The sequence below is a fragment of the Scyliorhinus canicula genome, chromosome 20, assembly GCF_902713615.1.
Source record: "Scyliorhinus canicula chromosome 20, sScyCan1.1, whole genome shotgun sequence".
NCBI classification, from domain to species: Eukaryota; Metazoa; Chordata; class Chondrichthyes; order Carcharhiniformes; family Scyliorhinidae; genus Scyliorhinus; species Scyliorhinus canicula.
The window spans coordinates 85,581,455-85,601,104 of NC_052165.1; the positions used below are offsets into that span (position 1 = coordinate 85,581,455).

Here is a 19,650-nt window from a genome sequence, read left to right on the forward strand (position 1 = left end):
ATTTTCCAATGACTGTTATGCACAGATTCTATCGCTCCCTACTGGGTCTTCACTAGTCGGTGCCTGACTGGCCGACTCTATTCATACAAAGCCAAGTATTGTAAACTGTCTCCTGCCCCCTTGTTAGGGGAGTTTGATTTCAGCAAGGTCCACGGGCTTGTTAATCATCCCTACCCTGTAAGGCCTGTACGGGTTACAAGATGCAGCTCTCAGAAACAATCTTAAAAGCATTTTATGAACTCATTCAGGTTACGACTGCCAATCTGACTTTTCCAATTTATATGTAGATGAAAGTCACCCATGATTATTGCTGAACTTTATCACACACACCCAATATTTCCTCTTGTGTACTTTGCCCTACATTGTGGTTACTGTTAGTGAGACTGTGGACCACTCTCACAAATGACTTCTTCCCCCTACTGTTTTTTAAAATGTATTTTATTACAAACATGTATCAAAACAGGTTACAGCAAATAAACACCCCGGGAGACAAACTTTCCAACAATCAACTATACTGTCTGTACAGATTTTTCCCAATTTTCACCCCCCCCCCCCACGACTACAGCTCCTCAGTCACAAACATCCCCCATCTTTACTCAAACACCCCTCTACTGAGCCTCGAAACTCATACTTTATCTTCTCTAATCGCAGGAAGTTGTACAGGTCACCCAACTGCTACCCCCGGTGGCGATGCCGACTCCCACGCCAGCAAAATCCGCCGCTGTGCAATTACAGGCGAAAGCCATCGGCCTTCCTCCTCTCCAAGAGTCCGGTTTCTCTGAAACCCCAAATCGCCACCAAAGGGTCCGGGGTCCACCTCCTCCTCCACTTTCCTGGCTAAGATCGCAAACACTCCTGCCCAAAATCAGCCCAATTTTTCACACTCCAAAACATGTACGCGTGATTCGCTGGCCCCCGCCTACATCTCCCACACTCATCTGCTACCCTCTGAAAGAACCCACTCATTCTCACCCGAGTCTTATGCACCACCTTAAACTGTATCAGGCTCATCCTTGCACAAGAGGAGGTCTCGTTTACCCCACGCAGTGCCTCACTCCATACCCCCCAATTGAACTCCGCTTCCCATTTCTCCTTGATCTTCACCACCCGCTCGCCTCCTGGCTCCCCAGCCACTTGTATATATTCCCAATTATCCCCTCCCCTTCCACATCTAGAAGCAGCAGTCGCTCCAGCAGGGTGTATCCTGGCAACCTAGGGAACCCCCTCCAGACCTTTCAGGCAAAGTTCCTAACCTGCAGATACCTGAACTCGCTCCCCCTCGACAGCTCTACCCTCTCCCTTAGCTTCCTCCAAATACAATCCCTCACCTTGACCAGCCCCACTTCCCTCCACCTCCTGTAAACACTATCTATCTGTAATAACTTAGACCAGCCTTTGAGATTAGTGGCCCAATCAGGGAACCTGAGAAGTCTTAACTCAAAATTCCACTGAGTTTTGGTGTTCACAAGTGCCATTAGATCCGCACGGTAGATCTCTACAGAATCACTTTCTCTGTATATAACAGATCCTCTGCACTCCCAGTGTGGACAGCAAGCTGAAAGCACCTGGTTGTTGGTTTTGTAAATAAAAGGAATTCTGGTGAAGTGACTTCTGCCTCCATGAACTTATTACAGTGGCGACGAGGAAAACGGAGCGACCCGAAGAAACCTCCTCATTAGCAGCCGCCGCATATTGAGGGTAAGCCACTGACAGGCAAAATGCGTTCATTCAGGAAGTTGGACTCTTGTGACCCTGCAGACTAGGCCCGATATGTAGAGCGGATGAAGTACTTTTTTTTAAAGAGCAAACGATATAATTCCGGGTGAAAAGCAGCTGATCATTCACCTGACCGCGTGTGGGCCGGCAGCTTTTGCCATAATGCACAGTCTCACTTTTCCGGAGGCACCGGACACAAAAACCTTCCAGGAATTGACGGACTGAGTAAAAGAGAACTATGACCCTAAGCCATCTCTGATCCTGTGAAGGTACCAGTTTTACTCAGCATTCTGAGACACTGGGGAGTCAGTTACAAACTTTTTAACAAGTTTAAGGCGATTAGCAGAGACTTGCGAATTTGGCCTGACGCTAAATGAGATGCTCCAAGACCGGTTGGTGTGCGGAATAAATAATTTAGCAATACGGAAACGTCTGTTAGGAGAGGCCGAGCTGAATTGTAAACAAGCATTGCAGTTGGCTTTGTCCTTAGAAAAAGCAGCAAGCGGAGCGCATGAGTTACAGGGCACTCCGATGGAGGTAGACCCTCATACCAGTGAAACTAAATTATGGGACTATCGCTGGGGGATAGGCAACTGCATAGCCACCCGCAGGAACGACTCGGATACTAAGTTAACCACGCCCACTCGCAAAACCTCTCCCAAGCAAGGGTAATTAGGTCCAGACAGACGCAAGCGCCTGCAGCCTTTTGTTGCCAGAAAAGCCCCCTGCGGTCCTCGTGACTCACGGGTGTCCTGCTTCGTTTCTGCGCCGGGTCCGGCTCCTCCACTTCGGACTCCGACCGGGGGGGGGGGGGGGGGTATAATGGCTGGGCGCCCATCTTTTCCGATGTGAGCGCCTGAGGGGCGGTTCGCCCATTTCGTCCGGCGGCAGGTGGACAGCTGCGGCATCATCCACGGTGTCCATGTCCAATGTCCTCACCAGTGGACGTTTGGGGCGGGGGGGGGGGGGGGGGGGGGGGGGTAATGACTTCGGCCAGACCTTTGAGATTGGCCAATTAGAATAGGAGTTCCCTGATTAGTGGCCCAATCAGGGAACCCCTTTCTGTGTATATAACAGGGAGTGTCAGATCCTCTGCACTCCCGGTGTAGACAGCAGTCTGAATGGACATGGTTGTTCAGCTGTTGGGTTTGTAAATAAAAGGAATTCTGGTGACGGGGCCTCTGCCTCCGTGGATTTATTACACCATCTCACCTCCCCCCAACCTCAAACCCATGATTCTCGCAGAGCAGCGTTAACACCAACATCCCTTCCACCCTAAATGGCATCAACTAGATATCTTCACCGTGGACTGTACCACCGGGCTCCCTTGTTGGAGGATTCTAGAACCAGGGGACATAGGTTCAAGATAAGAGGCAGAAGGTGTCGAGGGGACATGAGGAAGAACGTTTTTACACGGAGGGTAGTGGGAGTCCGGAATTCGCTGCTCGAATTGGTGCTGGAGACAGAGACCCGAAACTCTTTTAAACAGTACCTGGATCTGCACCTTAAGTGCTGTCAGCTGCAGGGCTGTGGGCCGGGTGCAGGAAGGTGGGGGTTAGAAAGGGCACCTGGGTGTCCTCGGGCTGGCATGGAGAAGATGGGCCGAATGCTCTCTTTCTGTGCTGTAACTTCTCTATGATTCTATGACACTCATTCCTGTTTCTGACTGTGAGGGGCCTACATTAGCTCATATGAATCTTTTTCTCTTTCCCGATCTATAGAAACAATTACAGTCAGTTTTTATGTTTCCCGTTAGTTTACTTTCAAATTATATTTCCCCCTTCAAACCTCGTAGAGCATACAGTGCAGAAGGAGGCCATTCGGCCCATCGATTCTGCACCGACCCACTTAAGCCCTCACTTCCACCCTATCCCCGTAACCCAATAACCGCTCCTAATCTTTTTGGACACGAACAGTGATTTATCATGGCCAATCCACCTAGCCTGCACATCTTTGGACTGTGGGAGGAAACCGGAGCACCCGGAGGAAACCCACGCAGACACGGAGAGAACGTGCAGACTCCGCACAGACCAAGCGGGGAATCAATCTCTTTGCTGAATTTTAAACTATTCCCAATCCTCAGGTCTATTGATTGTTTATTTGTGAATTTGTGTGCCTCTTCTTTGAATCTCATTTCCCTTGTAGCGATGGTTTGTCCACAGTTCCCTTTCTGCACTTGCGCCAAATAGGAATAAATAACTTTTGGAGTTCACCTATTCATTCCTTGAATGCCTGCTATTGCCTGTCCGCTGTCCTTCCTTTCAGTCATGTTTCCCAGTCTGTAATAGCTAATTCATGCCTCGTACCACCATAGTTACCTTTATTGAGGTTCACAACCTTGGTCTCAGAATCATCTAACTCACTATACATCTTGATGAAGAATTCTACCATATTATGGTCACTCATCCCCAAGGGTTCCCAACTAATCCTTTCTCATTGCATAACACCCAGTCGGTGCAGATTCGATGGGCCAAATGGCCTCCTTCTGCACTGTGAATTCTATGATTTGCAATTCTCCAGTTCTCTGGCACCAGCCCCCAATCTACACAAGGCTGGAATAATCCAGATATTGCCTCTACAACTTCCTCCCTTGCTTCCCTTCCTAATCTCGGATGCAGCTCATCTGGTCCTAGTGACTGATGAACTTTAATGGACTCGATGGGCTGAATGTCCTCCTTCTGCACTGTAGGAATTCTATCACAAGTACAAACCAGCCTTTCTAAACCTCCTCTTCATCAATTTTCTGCCCATCCTGTGTCTCAAACTACCTCCTCTTTGTTAATGTTGAAATTGTGCTACAAGACAATATGTGCTTTAAATTGGTGATTAAGCACAGCTGTCTTCAGTTGGGGAAGGATTAGGGTGTCAATCCAAGAGTTTCTAAACCAGTTCACTCCGGGGGCGGATTTCTCTGCTCCTGGGAAAAATCGGGAGGGCCGTCGTGAACTCGGCCGAGTTTCACGACGGCCTCGGAGGCCGCTCCTCGCCCCCTATTTTCCTCTCCCGGCGGGGCTAGGAGCGGCGATCCGTAACTCTCGGCCGCGGGGGCGTCGCGCCAAGAATGACGTGGCCGGCGCGCCTAATGACGTCAGCCGCGCATGCGCAGGTTGGCCGCCTCCACGGCTCTAACCCGCGCATGCGCGGCTGACGTCATGACGTTGACCTCAAGACGCAAGACGTGGCAGCTTGATCATGCGGGGCGGCGGAGGGAAAATAGTGCGTCCGATTTGGACGTCGGCCTGACGATCGGTGGGCACCGATCGCGGGCCTGTCCCCTCCCGAGCACAGTCGTGGTGCTCTTTCCTCTGTACTCCCCCCACAAGCCCCAAACGGGCATATCTCACCCGTTTCACGACGGCAGCAACCAGGTGTGGTTGCCGCCATCGTGAAACGATCACGAACTGGGTCGGAGAATCGCTGTTCGCCGTAAAAGACGGCGAGCGGCGATTTTTCCCAGCGGGGGGATTGCGGGGGGGGCGCCGTGAAATTTGTCGGGGGGGCCTTCCCGTGATTCTCCCACCCGGCGTGGGGAGCGGAGATTCCCTGTGTGTCAATCCAAGAGTTTCCCTGTGTGTCTGGGAGAAACCAGTAGAGTCTGTGACTGTACTTTGCTGTCGAGGAAATATCCTTGTTTGAAGGTGCAGGCTAACTTCAAACTCATTCTTCCCCAGCATGCAAAGAATTAGCACTCTTTTCTTCCTTGGTAAAGGCTGATGCAAAGTATTAATTCATTACCTTAGTCGCACCTTTTCTCTCAACGTGTGGACTACTTCTTGTTTCTCAATTGGCGCTACGCCTCACCCGATGAGCTATCCACTATCTCGGTGCCCACAGAACATGTTAAATTCCATTTCATATTGGCTGCCACTCTCTTCTACCCTCATTTCTTTCGGAATTAATTTTTTCATTTCTGCTCTGCATTCTGTCCATTCAGTCTCTTCTCCCTTGTGTGTGTCACACGCACCAATTTGCTGTGGTCTAAAATTCCAGCTGTGGTGTCAATCAGAGAGCTGTGTCACCCCGTCGATCACAGGCTGAGAAATGTACATTCACAACACCTGAACCAGCTCTACAAAGGCAGACTTTTGCTTGTTTACCGTGGGATGCCGTACGAACATCATCTTCACATTGAGGAAACCCTCCATCGTGTTGTATGGCAGCACCACCGTGCTATATGGGTAAACTTCAAACAGATCTAGCAGCTCAAGACCGGGCATCAATACACTCTGTGGGCCATCAGCAGCAGCAGAATTGTATTCAACCGCAACCTGCAACCTCATGGTCTGGTATATCCCCCACTCTACTATTATCATCAAGCCAGGGGATCAACTATGATTCAGTGAAGAGTGCAGGAGAGCATGCCAGGAGCAACATCAGGCATACCGACAAATGTTGTGTCAACCTGGTGAAGCTACAACACAGCCAAACACCATAACAGCAAGTAATAGACAGAGCTAAAAGATTCCACAACAAACGCATCAGATCTAAGCTCTGTAGCCCTGCCACATCCAGCTGTGAATGGTGGTGGACAATTCAACAACTCACTGGAGGAGGAGGCTCCACAAATATTCCCATCCTCAATGATTGCGGAGCCCAGCATATCAGTGAAAAAGACAAGGCTGAGGCATTCACAATAATCTTCAGCCAGAAGTGCCGAGTGGATGATCCATCTTAGTCTTCTCCGGATGTCCCCAGTATCACAGGTGTCAGTCTTCAGCCAATACCATTCACTCCACGTGATATCAAGAAGTGGCTGAAGGCACTGGACACTGTGAAGGCTGTGGGCCCTGACAATATTCCAGCAATAGTATTGAAGACTTGTGCTCCAGAACTTGCCACACCCCCAGCCAAGCTGTTCCAGTGCAGCTACAACACTGGCATCTACATGGCAATGCAGAGAATTGCCCAGGTGTGTCCTGTACACAAGAAACAGGACAAACCCAACCCTGCCAGTTACCGCCCCATCAGTCTATTCTCCACCATCAGCAACGTGATGGAAGGAGTCATCAACAGTGGCATCAGGCAGCACTTACTCAGCAATAACCTGCTCACGGACTCTCAGTTTGGGCCTCCGCCAGGGTCACTCAGCTCCTTGCCTCATTACAGCCTTGGGTCAAACATGGACAAACATGGACAAACATGGACAAAAGAGCTGAATAGAAGAGGTGAGGTGACAGTGACTGCCCTTGACATCAAGGCAGCATTTAACTGACATTCGGAAACACAAGTGCCAGGCAATGACCATCTCCACAAGAGAGAGTCAAACCATCGCTCATTAGCATTCAATGACATTCCTATCACCGAATCCCTCACAATCAACATCCATGGCCTTGGCATTGACCAAAAACTGAACTAGTATAGCCATATAAACACTAGCTACAAGAGCAGGTCAGAGGCAGGCAATTCTGTGGCTGGTAACTCACCTCCCGACTCCCCAAAGCCTGTCCACCATCTACAAGGCACAAGGCAGGAGTGTAATAGAATACTTATCACTTGCCTGGATGAGTGCAGCTCCAACACTCAAGAAGCTCCACACCATCCAGGTCAAAGCAGCCCACTCAATTGCCCCCCTCTTCCACAAACATTCAAACCCTCTACCACCGACAAACAGTGGCAGCCGTGTGTACCATCTATAAGATGCACTGCAGTAACTCATCAAGGTTCCTCAAACAGCACCATCCAAACCCACGACCATCTAGAAGAACAGGGACAGCAGATACCTGGGAACCCCACCACCTGGAGGTTCCCCGCCCAGTCACTCACCAATCTGACATGGAGTTACATCACAGTTCCTACAGTGTCGTTGGTCAAAATCCTGGAACTCCCTCCTCGACAGCACAGTGGGTCAACTTAAACTAAATGGGCTGCAGCAGTATCAGAAGGCAGCACACCATCACATTCTCAACGGCAATTAGGGATGGGCAATAAATGGTGTCGTAGCCAGCGAGATCCACATCACTGAATGAAAATGAAAAGGAAAAAAATGAAAATCGCTTATTGTCACGAGTAGGCTTCAATGAAGTTACTGTGAAAAGCCCCTAGTCGCCACATTCCGGCGCCTGTCCGGAGAGGCTGGTAAGGGAATCGAACCGTGCTGCTGGCCTGGTTGGTCTGCTTTGAAAGCCAGCGATCTAGCCCAGTGAGCTAAACCAGCCCCTGAATGAATAAAGAACGACACAGTGCAGAGAGGGAGTCTGACAGTGCAAGCGGCAAAAAAGCAGGAGACGCTCTTCAAACAGGATCATTCCAGTCATAACCAAACATTCCTGGGAAGAGTCACTCTGTACACAGGGTCAGTGTGGACAAGGGTCACTCTGCACACAGGGCCAGTTTGGACAGGGGTCACTCTGTACACAGGGTCAGTGTGGACAGGGGTCACTCTGTACACAGGGTCAGTGTGGACAGAGGTCACTCTGTACACAGGGTCAGTGTGGACAGGGGTCACTGTGGACACAGGGTCAGTGTGGACAGGGGTCACTCTGCACACAGGGTCAGTGTGGACAGGGTCACTCTGTACACAGGGTCAGTGTGGACAGGGGTCACTCTGTACACAGGGCCAGTTTGGACAGGGGTCACTGTGTACACAGGGTCAGTGTGGACAGGGGTCACTCTGTACACAGGGTCAGTGTGAACAGGGGTCATTCTGTACACAGTGTCAGTGTGGACAGGGGTCACTGTGAACACAGGGACTGTACGGTAACTACACTCTCTACACGATCGACTAACTCACTTCTTTCACTGGGAACCTGGTCTGCAGCCGAGATGTAAATTTGTCCTAAAATAGAAAAATACAAAAACAATTCAATCAGAATTACTGGGATCCTTCTCTGCACTGAGTGTAACTGTGAAATGGCTCCCCGATGTTCCTGATCATCACTACACTGTGCGACAGGCCAAATGAATCGCAAGGACCGAGTGTGGGTGAGGTAGTCACCACTAGATAGAGAAATACAGCACAGAACAGGCCCTTCGGCCCACGATGTTGCGCCGAACTTTTGTCCTAGGTTAATCATAGAATTTTGGACAATTTTTCATGGCCAATCCACCCAACCTGCACATCTTTGGACTGTGGGAGGAAACCGGAGTACCCGGAGGAAACCCACGCACACACGGGGAGGATGTGCAGACTCCACACAGACAGCGACCCAAGTCGAAATCGAACTTGGGACCCTGGAGCTGTGAAGCAATTGTGCTATCCACAATGCTACCGTGCTGCCCTAGTGGCATATTATATGTATTACGGCACTGCCCGTATATTAAGGGTACAACGGTAAATCCCTGCCTGCTGGCTCCGCCCAGTACGTGGCGTATAAAAGTGTGTGCTCTCCGATGCTGCAGCCATTCTAGTTCCAGCTACAGGAGGCACAACATCCTGGATGAAGAAAGCCTCGATTATTCCATCATTCTCGTCTTGTTGTCATTGACGGTGCATCAGTGGGTCAGATTTTTGACTCCACTAACTTGATGTAGTTTAGTGAAGGTCAGCACACAGTCAAAGATAAAAGGTCATACCGGGACAGTCAGTAAAAACACTCAAAGAGGACTGGAGCAGTGTCAACACAGACCGTTGTGTACACAGGTTCAGTGAGTTCAATGTTCACTGTATATACAGGACAGCATTGACTGGGGTCACATTGTACACAGGGTCAGTGCGGACAGGGGTCACTCTATACACAGGGTCAGTGTGGACAGGGGTCACTCTGTACACAGGGTCAGTGTGGACAAGGGTCACTCTGTACACAGGGTCAGTGTGGACAGGGGTCACTCTGTACACAGGGTCAGTGTGGACAAGGGTCACTCTGTACACAGGGTCAGTGTGGACAGGGGTCACTCTGTACACAGGGTCAGTGTGGACAGGGGTCACTCTGTACACAGGGTCAGTGTGGACAGGGGTCACTCTGTACACAGGGTCAGTGTGGACAGGGGTCACTCTGTACACAGGGGTCACTCTGTACACAGGGTCAGTGTGGACAGGGGTCACTCTGTACACAGGGGTCACTCTGTACACAGGGTCAGTGTGGACAGGGGTCACTCTGTACACAGGGTCAGTGTGGACAGGGGTCACTCTGTACACAGGGTCAGTGTGGACAGGGTCACATTGTACACAGGGTCAGTGTGGACAGGGGTCACTCTGTACACAGGGTCAGTGTGGACAGGGGTCACTCTGTACACAGGGTCAGTGTGGACAGGGGTCACTCTGTACACAGGGTCAGTGTGGACAGGGGTCACTCTGTACACAGGGTCAGTGTGGACAGGGGTCACTCTGTACACAGGGTCAGTGCGGACAGGGGTCACTCTGTACACAGCTTCAGTGTGGACAGGGGTTAGTCTGTACACAGGGTCAGTGTGGACAGGGGTCACTCTGTACACGGGGTCAGTGTGGACAGGGGTCACTCTGTACACAGGGTCAGTGTGGACAGGGGTCACTCTCTACACTGGGTCAGTGGGGACAGGGGTCATTCTGTACACAGGGTCAATGTAGACAGGGGTCACTCTGTACACAGCTTCAGTGTGGAAAGGGGTCACTCTGTACACAGCTTCAGTGTGGACAGGGGTCACTCTGTACACAGGGTCAGTGTGGACAGGGGTCACTCTCTACACTGGGTCAGTGTGGACAGGGGTCATTCTGTACACAGGGTCAGTGTAGACAGGGGTCACTCTGTACATGGGGTCAGTGTGGACAGGGGTCACTCTGTACACAGGGTCAGTGTGGACAGGGGTCACTCTGTACACAGGGTCAGTGTGGACAGGGGTCACTCTGTACACAGGGTCAGTGTGGACAGGGGTCACTCTGTACACAGGGTCAGTGTGGACAGGGGTCACTCTGTACACAGGGTCAGTGTGGACAGGGGTCACTCTGTACACAGGGTCAGTGTGGACAGGGGTCACTCTGTACACAGGGTCAGTGTGGCAGGGGTCACTCTGTACAGAGGGTCAGTGTGGACAGGGTTCACTCTGTACAAAGGGTCAGTGTGGACAGGAGTCACTCTGTACACAGCGTCAGTGTGGACAGGGGTCACTCTGTACACAGGGTCAGTGTGGACAGGGGTCACTCTGTACACAGGGTCAGTGTGGACAGGGGTCACTCAGTACACAGGGTCAGTGTGGACAGGGGTCACTCTGTACACAGGGTCAGCATTGACTGGGGTCACTGTGTACACAGGGTCAGTGTGGACAGGGGTCACTCTGTACACAGGGTCAGCATTGACTGGGGTCACTGTGTACACAGGGTCAGTGTGGACAGGGGTCACTCTGTACACAGGGTCAGTGTGGACAGGGGTCACTCTGTACACAGGGTCAGTGTGGACAGGGGTCACTCTGTACACAGGGACAGTGTGGACAGGGGTCACTCTGTACACAGGGACAGTGTGGACAGGGGTCACTCTGTACACAGGGTCAGCATTGACTGGGGTCACTGTGTACACAGGGTCAGTGTGGACAGGGGTCACTCTGTACACAGGGTCAGCATTGACTGGGGTCACTGTACACAGGGTCAGTGTGGACAGGGGTCACTCTGTACACAGGGTCAGTGTGGACAGGGGTCACTCTGTACACAGGGTCAGTGTGGACAGGGGTCACTCTGTACACAGGGTCAGTGTGGACAGGGGTAACTCTGTACACAGGGTCAGTGTGGACAGGGGTCACTCTGTACACAGGGTCAGTGTGGACAGGGGTCACTCTGTACACAGGGTCAGTGTGGACAGAGGTCACTCTGTACACAGGGACAGTGTGGACAGGGGTCACTCTGTACACAGGGTCAGTGTGGACAGAGGTCACTCTGTACACAGGGTCAGTGTGGACAGGGGTCACTCTGTACACAGGGTCAGTGTGGACAGCGGTCACTCTGTACACAGGGTCAGTGCGGACAGGGGTAACTCTGTACACAGGGTCAGTGTGGACAGGGGTCACTCTGTACACAGGGTCAGTGTGGACAGGGGTCACTCTGTACACAGGGTCAGTGTGGACAGAGGTCACTCTGTACACAGGGTCAGTGTGGACAGGGGTCACTCTGTACACAGGGTCAGTGTGGACAGAGGTCACTCTGTACACAGGGTCAGTGTGGACAGGGGTCACAGTGAACACAGGGACTGTACGGTAACTACACTCTCTACACGATCGACTAACTCACTTCTTTCACTGGGAACCTGGTCTGCAGCCGAGATGTAAATTTGTCCTAAAATAGAAAAATACAAAAACAATTCAATCAGAATTACTGGGATCCTTCTCTGCACTGAGTGTAACTGTGAAATGGCTCCCCGATGTTCCTGATCATCACTACACTGTGCGACAGGCCAAATGAATCGCAAGGACCGAGTGTGGGTGAGGTAGTCACCTCTAGTGGCATATTATGCGGCAAATCCCTGCCTGCTGGCTCCGCCCAGTACGCGGTGTATAAAAGTGTGTGCTCTCCGATGCTGCAGCCATTCTAGTTCCAGCTACAGGAGGCACAACATCCTGGATGAAGAAAGCCTCGATTATTCCACCATTTTCGTCTTGTTGTCATTGACTGTGCATCAGTGGGTCAGATTTTTGACTCCACTAACGATGTAGTTTAGTAAAGGTCAGCACACAGTCAAAGATAAAAGGTCATACCGGGACAGTCAGTAAAAACACTCAAAGAGGACTGGAGCAGTGTCAACACAGGCCGTTGTGTACACAGGTTCAGTGAGCTCAATGTTCACTGATTATACAGGTCAGCATTGACTGGGGTCACATTGTACATAGGGTCAGTGCGGACAGGGGTCACTCTGTACACAGGGTCAGTGCGGACAGGGGTCACTCTGTACACAGGGTCAGTGTGGACAAGGGTCACTCTGTACACAGGGCCAGTGTGGACAGGGGTCACTCTGTACACAGGGTCCACTCTGTACACAGGGTCAGTTTGGACAGGGGTCACTCTGTACACAGGGTCAGTGTGGACAGGGGTCACTGTACACAGGGCCAGTGTGGACAGGGGTCACTGTACACAGGGCCAGTGTGGACAGGGGTCACTCTGTACACAGGGTCAGTGTGGACAGGGGTCACAGTGAACACAGGGTCAAAAGATATAGTTCGAGTATATTAGATGGGTCATTCTTTGTACAATGTGTGCAGGAGGGTTTCCTGACACAATATGTTGACAGGCCAACAAGAGGCGAGGCCACATTGGATTTGGTTTTGGGTAATGAACCAGGCCAGGTGTTAGATCTGGAGGTAGGTGAGCACTTTGGAAACAGTGACCACAATTCGGTGACCTTTACGTTAGTGATGGAAAGGGATAAGTATACCCCGCAGGGCAAGAGTTATAGCTGGGGGAAGGGCAATTATGATGCCATTAGACATGACTTAGGATGTGTAGGTTGGAGAAGTAGGCTGCAAGGGTTGGGCACACTGGATATGTGGTGCTTGTTCAAGGAACAGCTATTGCATGTTCTTGATAAGTACGTACCAGTCAGGCAGGGAGGAAGGGGTCGAGCGAGGGAACCATGGTTTACCAAAGAAGTGGAATCTCTTGTTAAGAGGAAGAAGGAGGCCTATGTGAAGATGAGGCGTGAAGTTTCAGTTGGGGCGCTTGATAGTTACAAAGGAAGCGAGGAAGGATCTAAAGAGAGAGCTGAGACGAGCAAGGAGGGGACATGAGAAGTCTTCGGCAGGTAGGATCAAGGAAAACCCAAAAGCTTTCTATAGGTATGTCAGGAATAAAAGAATGACTAGGGTAAGAGTAGGGCCAGTCAAGGACAGTGGTGGGAAGTTGTGTGTGGAGGCTGAGGAGATAAGCGAGATACTAAATGAATACTTTTCGTCAGTATTCACTCAAGAAAAAGATAATATTGTGGAGGAGAATGCTGAGACCCAGGCTATTAGAATAGATGGCATTGAGGTGCGTAGGGAAGAAGTGTTGGCAATTCTGGTCAAGGTGAAAATAGATAAGTCCCCGGGGCCGGATGGGATTTATCCTAGGATTCTCTGGGAAGCCAGGGAAGAGATTGCTGAGCCTTTGGCTTTGATTTTTAGGTCATCATTGGCTACAGGAATAGTGCCAGAGGACTGTTCAAGAAGGGGAGTAGAGATAACCCCGGTAACTATAGGCCGGTGAGCCTAACGTCTGTGGTGGGTAAAGTCTTGGAGAGGATTATAAAAGATACGATTTATAATCATCTAGATAGGAATAATATGATTAGGGACAGTCAGCATGGTTTTGTGAAGGGTAGGTCATGCCTCACAAACCTTATCGAGTTCTTTGAGAAGGTGACTGAACAGGTAGACGAGGGTAGAGCAGTTGATGTGGTGTATATGGATTTCAGTAAAGCGTTTGATAAGGTTCCCCATGGTCGGCTATTGCAGAAAATACGGAGGCTGGGGATTGAGGGTGATTTAGAGATGTGGATCAGAAATTGGCTAGTTGAAAGAAGACAGAGAGTGGTAGTTGATGGGAAATGTTCAGAATGGAGTGCAGTTAAGAGTGGCGTACCACAAGGATCTGTTCTGGGGCCGTTGCTATTTGTCATTTTTATAAATGACCTAGAGGAGGGCGCAGAAGGATGGGTGAGTAAATTTGCAGACGACACTAAAGTCGGTGGAGTTGTAGACAGTGCGGAAGGATGTTGCAGGTTACAGAGGGACATAGATAAGCTGCAGAGCTGGGCTGAGAGGTGGCAAATGGAGTTTAATGTGGAGAAGTGTGAGGTGATTCACTTTGGAAAGAATAACAGAAATGCGGAATATTTGGCTAATGGTAAAATTCTTGGTAGTGTGGATGAGCAGAGGGATCTCGGTATCCATGTACATAGATCCCTGAAAGTTGCCACCCAGGTTGATAGGGTTGTGAAGAAGGCCTATGGTGTGTTGGCCTTTATTGATAGAGGGATTGAGTTCCGGAGCCATGAGGTCATGTTGCAGTTGTACAAAACTCTAGTACGGCCGCATTTGGAGTATTGCGTACAGTTCTGGTCGCCTCATTATAGGAAGGACGTGGAAGCTTTGGAACGGGTGCAGAGGAGATTTACCAGGATGTTGCCTGGTATGGAGGGAAAATCTTATGAGGAAAGGCTGATGGACTTGAGGTTGTTTTCGTTAGAGAGAAGAAGGTTAAGAGGTGACTTAATAGAGGGATACAAAATGATCAGAGGGTTAGATAGGGTGGACAGCGAGAGCCTTCTCCCGCGGATGGAGGTGGCTAGCACGAGGGGACATAGCCTTAAATTGAGGGGTAATAGATATAGGACAGAGGTCAGAGGTGGGTTTTTTACGCAAAGGGTGGTGAGGCCGTGGAATGCCCTACCTGCAACAGTAGTGAACACGCCAACATTGAGGGCATTAAAAAATTTATTGGATAAGCATATGGATGATAAGGGCATAGTGTAGGTTAGATGGCCTTTAGATTTTTTCCATGTCGGTGCAACATCGAGGGCCGAAGGGCCTGTACTGCGCTGTATCATTCTATGTTCTATGTTCTATGTCAGTGTGGACAGGGTCACTGTGTATTCAGGGTCTGTACGGTAACTACACTCTCTACACGATCGACTAACTCACTTCTTTCACTGGGAACCTGGTCTGCAGCCGAGATGTAAATTTGTCCTAAAATAGAAAAATACAAAAACAATTCAATCAGAATTACTGGGATCTTTCTCTGCACTGAGTGTAACTGTAAAATGGCTCCCCGATGTTCCTGATCATCACTACACTGTGCGACAGGCCAAATGAATCGCAAGGACCGAGTGTGGGTGAGGTAGTCACCTCTAGTGGCATATTATACGGTAAATCCCTGCCTGCTGGCTCCGCCCAGTACGCGGTGTATAAAAGTGTGTGCTCTCCGATGCTGCAGCCATTCTAGTTCCAGCTACAGGAGGCACAACATCTTGGATGAAGAAAGCCTCGATTGTTCCACCATTTTCGTCTTGTTGTCATTGACGGTGCATCAGTGGGTCAGATTTTTGACTCCACTAACGATGTAGTTTAGTAAAGGTCAGCACACAGTCAAAGATAAAAGGTCATACCGGGACAGTCAGTAAAAACACTCAAAGAGGACTGGAGCAGTGTCAACATAGGCCGTTGTGTACACAGGTTCAGTGAGCTCAATGTTCACTGATTATACAGGTCAGCATTGACTGGGGTCACATTGTACATAGGGTCAGTGCGGACAGGGGTCACTCTGTACACAGGGTCAGTGTGGACAAGGGTCACATTGTACATAGGGTCAGTGCGGACAGGGGTCACTCTGTACACAGGGTCAGTGTGGACAGGGGTCACATTGTACATAGGGTCAGTGCGGACAGGGGTCACTCTATACCCAGGGTCAGTGTGGACAAGGGTCACATTGTACATAGGGTCAGTGCGGACAGGGGTCACTCTGTACACAGGGTCAGTGTGGACAGGGGTCACATTGTACATAGGGTCAGTGCGGACAGGGGTCACTCTGTACCCAGGGTCAGTGTGGACAAGGGTCACTCTGTACACAGGGCCAGTGTGGACAGGGGTCACTCTGTACACAGGGTCCACTCTGTACACAGGGTCAGTGTGGACAGGGGTCACTGTACACAGGGCCAGTGTGGACAGGGGTCACTGTACACAGGGCCAGTGTGGACAGGGGTCACTCTGTACACAGGGTCAGTGTGGACAGGGGTCACTCTGTACACAGGGTCAGTGTGGACAGGGGTCAGTCTGTACACAGGGTCAGTGTGGACAGGGGTCAGTCTGCACACAGGGTCAGTGTGGACAGGGGTCTCTGCACACAGGGTCAGTGTGGACAGGGGTCACTCTGTACACAGGGTCAGTGTGGACAGGGGTCACTCTGTACACAGGGACAGTGTGGACAAGGGTCACTCTGTACACAGGGTCAGTGTGGACAGGGGTCACTCTGTACACAGGGTCAGTGTGGACAGGGGTCACTCTGTACACAGGGACAGTGTGGACAGGGGTCACTCTGTACACAGGGTCAGTGTGGACAGGGGTCACTCTGTACACAGGGTCAGTGTGGACAGGGGTCACTCTGTACACAGGGTCAGTGTGGACAGGGGTCACTCTGTACACAGGGTTAGTGTGGACAGGGGTCACTCTGTACCCAGGGTCAGTATGGACAGGGGTCACTCTGTACCCAGGGTGAGTGTGGACAGGGGTCATTCTGTACACAGGGTCAGTGTGGACAGGGGTCATTCTGTACACAGGGTCAGTGTGGACAGGGGTCACTCTGTACACATGGTCAGTGTGGACAGGGGTCACTGTGTATTCAGGGTCTGTACGGTAACTACACTCTCTACACGATCGACTAACTCACTTCTTTCATTGGGAACCTGGTCTGCAGCCGAGATGTAAATTTGTCCTAAAATAGAAAAATACAGAAACAATTCAATCAGAATTACTGGGATCGTTCTCTGCAATGACTGTAACTGTGAAATGGCTCCCCGATGTTCCTGATCATCACTACACTGTGCGACAGGCCAAATGAATCGCAAGGACCGAGTGTGGGTGAGGTAGTCACCACTAGTGGCATATTATACGGTAAATCCCTGCCTGCTGGCTCCGCCCAGTACGCGGCGTATAAAAGTGTGTGCTCTCCGATACTGCAGCCATTCTGGTCCCGGCTACAGGAGGCACAACATCCTGGATGAAGAAAGCCTCGATTATTCCATCATTCTCGTCTCGTGGACATTAACGGTGCATCAGTGGGTCAGATTTTTGACTCCACTAACTTGACGTAGTTTAGTAAAGGTCAGCACACAGTCAAAGATAAAAGGTCATACCGGGACAGTCAGTAAAAACACTCAAAGAGGACTGGAGCAGTGTCAACACAGGCCGTTGTGTACACAGGTTCAGTGAGCTCAACCTTCACTGTATATACAGGACAGCATTGACTGGGGTCACTGTGTACACAGGGTCAGCGTGGACAGGGGTCACTCTGTACACAGGGTCAGTGTGGACAGGGGTCACTGTGTACACAGGGTCAGTGTGGACAGGGGTCACTCTGTACACAGGGTCAGTGTGGACAGGGGTCACTGTGTACACAGGGTCAGTGTGGACAGGGGTCACTCTGTACACGGGGTCAGTGTGGACAGGGGTCACTCTGTACACAGGGTCAGTGTGGACAGGGGTCACTCTGTACACAGGGTCAATGTGGACAGGGGTCACTCTGTACACAGGGTCAGTGTGGACAGGGGTCACTCTGTACACAGGGTCAGTGTGGACAGGGGTCACTCTGTACACAGGGTCAGTGTGGACAGGGGTCACTCTGTACACAGGGTCAGTGTTGACAGGGGTCACTCTGTACAGGGTCAGTGTGGACAGGGGTCACTCTGTACACAGGGTCAGTGTTGACAGGGGTCACTCTGTACAGGGTCAGTGTGGACAGGGGTCACTCTGTACCCAGGGTCAGTGTGGACAGGGGTCACTCTGTACACAGGGTCAGTGTGGACAGGGGTCACTATGTACACAGGGTCAGTGTGGACAGGGGTCACTCTGTACCCAGGGTCAGTGTGGACATGGGTCACTCTGTACCCAGGGTCAGTGTGGACATGGGTCACTCTGTACACAGGGTCAGTGTGGACAGGCATCACTCTGTACACAGGGTCAGTGTGGACAGGGGTCACTGTGGACACAGGGTCAGTGTGGACAGGGGTCACTGTGGACACAGGGTCAGTGTGGGCAGGAGTCACTCTGTACACAGGGTCAGTGTGGACAGGGGTCACTCTGTACACAGGGTCAGTGTGGACAGGGGTCACTCTGTGCACGGGGTCAGTGTGGACAGGGGTCACTCTGTACACAGGGTCAGTGTGGACAGGGGTCACTCTGTACACAGGGTCAGTGTGGACAGGGGTCAGTCTGTACACAGGGTCAGTGTGGACAGGGGTCACTGTACACAGGGTCAGTGTGGACAGGGGTCACTGTGGACACAGGGTCAGTGTGGACAGGGGTCACTCTGTACACAGGGTCAGTGTGGACAGGGGTCACTCTGTACACAGGGTCAGTGTGGACAGGGGTCACTCTGTACACAGGGGTCACTCTGTACACAGGGTCAGTGTGGACAGGGGTCACTGTGGACACAGGGTCAGTGTGGACAGGGGTCACTCTGTACACAGGGTCAGTGTGGACAGGGGTCACTGTGGAAACAGGGTCAGTGTGGACAGGGGTCAGTCTGTCCACAGGGTCAGTGTGGACAGGGGTCACTCTGTACACAGGGTCAGTGTGGACATGGGTCACTCTGTACACAGGGTCAGTGTGGACAGGGGTCACTCTGTACACAGGGTCAGTGTGGACAGGGGTCACTCTGTACACAGGGTCAGTGTGGACAGGGGTCACTCTGTACACAGGGTCAGTGTGGACAGGGGTCACTGTGTACACAGGGTCAGTGTGGACAGGGGTCACTCTGTACACAGGGTCAGTGTGGACAGGGGTCACTCTGTACACAGGGTCAGTGTGGACAGGGGTCACTCTGTACACAGGGTCAGTGTGGACAGGGGTCACTCTGTACACAGGGTCAGTGTGGACAGGGGTCACTCTGTACACAGGGTCAGTGTGGACAGGGGTCACTCTGTACACAGGGTCAGTGTGGACAGGGGTCACTCTGTACACAGGGTCAGTGTGGACAGGGGTCACTCTGTACACAGGGTCAGTGTGGACAGGGGTCACTCGGTACACAGTATCAGTGTGGACAGGGGTCACTCTGTACGCAGGGTCAGTGTGGACAGGGGTCACTCTGTACACAGGGTCAGGGTGGACAGAGGTCACTGTGTATTCAGGGTCTGTACGGTAACTACACTCTCTACACGATCGACTAACTCACTTCTTTCACTGGGAACCTGGTCTGCAGCCGAGATGTAAATTTGTCCTAAAATAGAAAAATACAAAAACAATTCAATCAGAATTACTGGGATCCTTCTCTGCACTGAGTGTAAGTGTGAAATGGCTCCCCGATGTTCCTGATCATGCATGGGTTTCCTCCGGGTGCTCCGGTTTCCTCCC

General features: G+C 51.2%; 1 protein-coding gene across 1 annotated transcript in view; it reads right to left on the minus strand.

Annotated features, from left to right (window-relative positions):
• Positions 1-19,650, minus strand: part of LOC119954781 (F-actin-monooxygenase MICAL3-like) — a 194,071-nt gene that overhangs the window by 112,771 nt on the left and 61,650 nt on the right. Inside the window, exons 20-23 of the mRNA XM_038780321.1 lie at positions 19,472-19,516; positions 15,229-15,273; positions 11,846-11,890; positions 8,447-8,491 (exon numbers count right to left, since the gene is read on the minus strand). Of these exons, the coding sequence (XP_038636249.1) occupies positions 8,447-8,491; positions 11,846-11,890; positions 15,229-15,273; positions 19,472-19,516 (180 nt within the window). The remainder of the gene's footprint in view (positions 1-8,446; positions 8,492-11,845; positions 11,891-15,228; positions 15,274-19,471; positions 19,517-19,650) is intronic.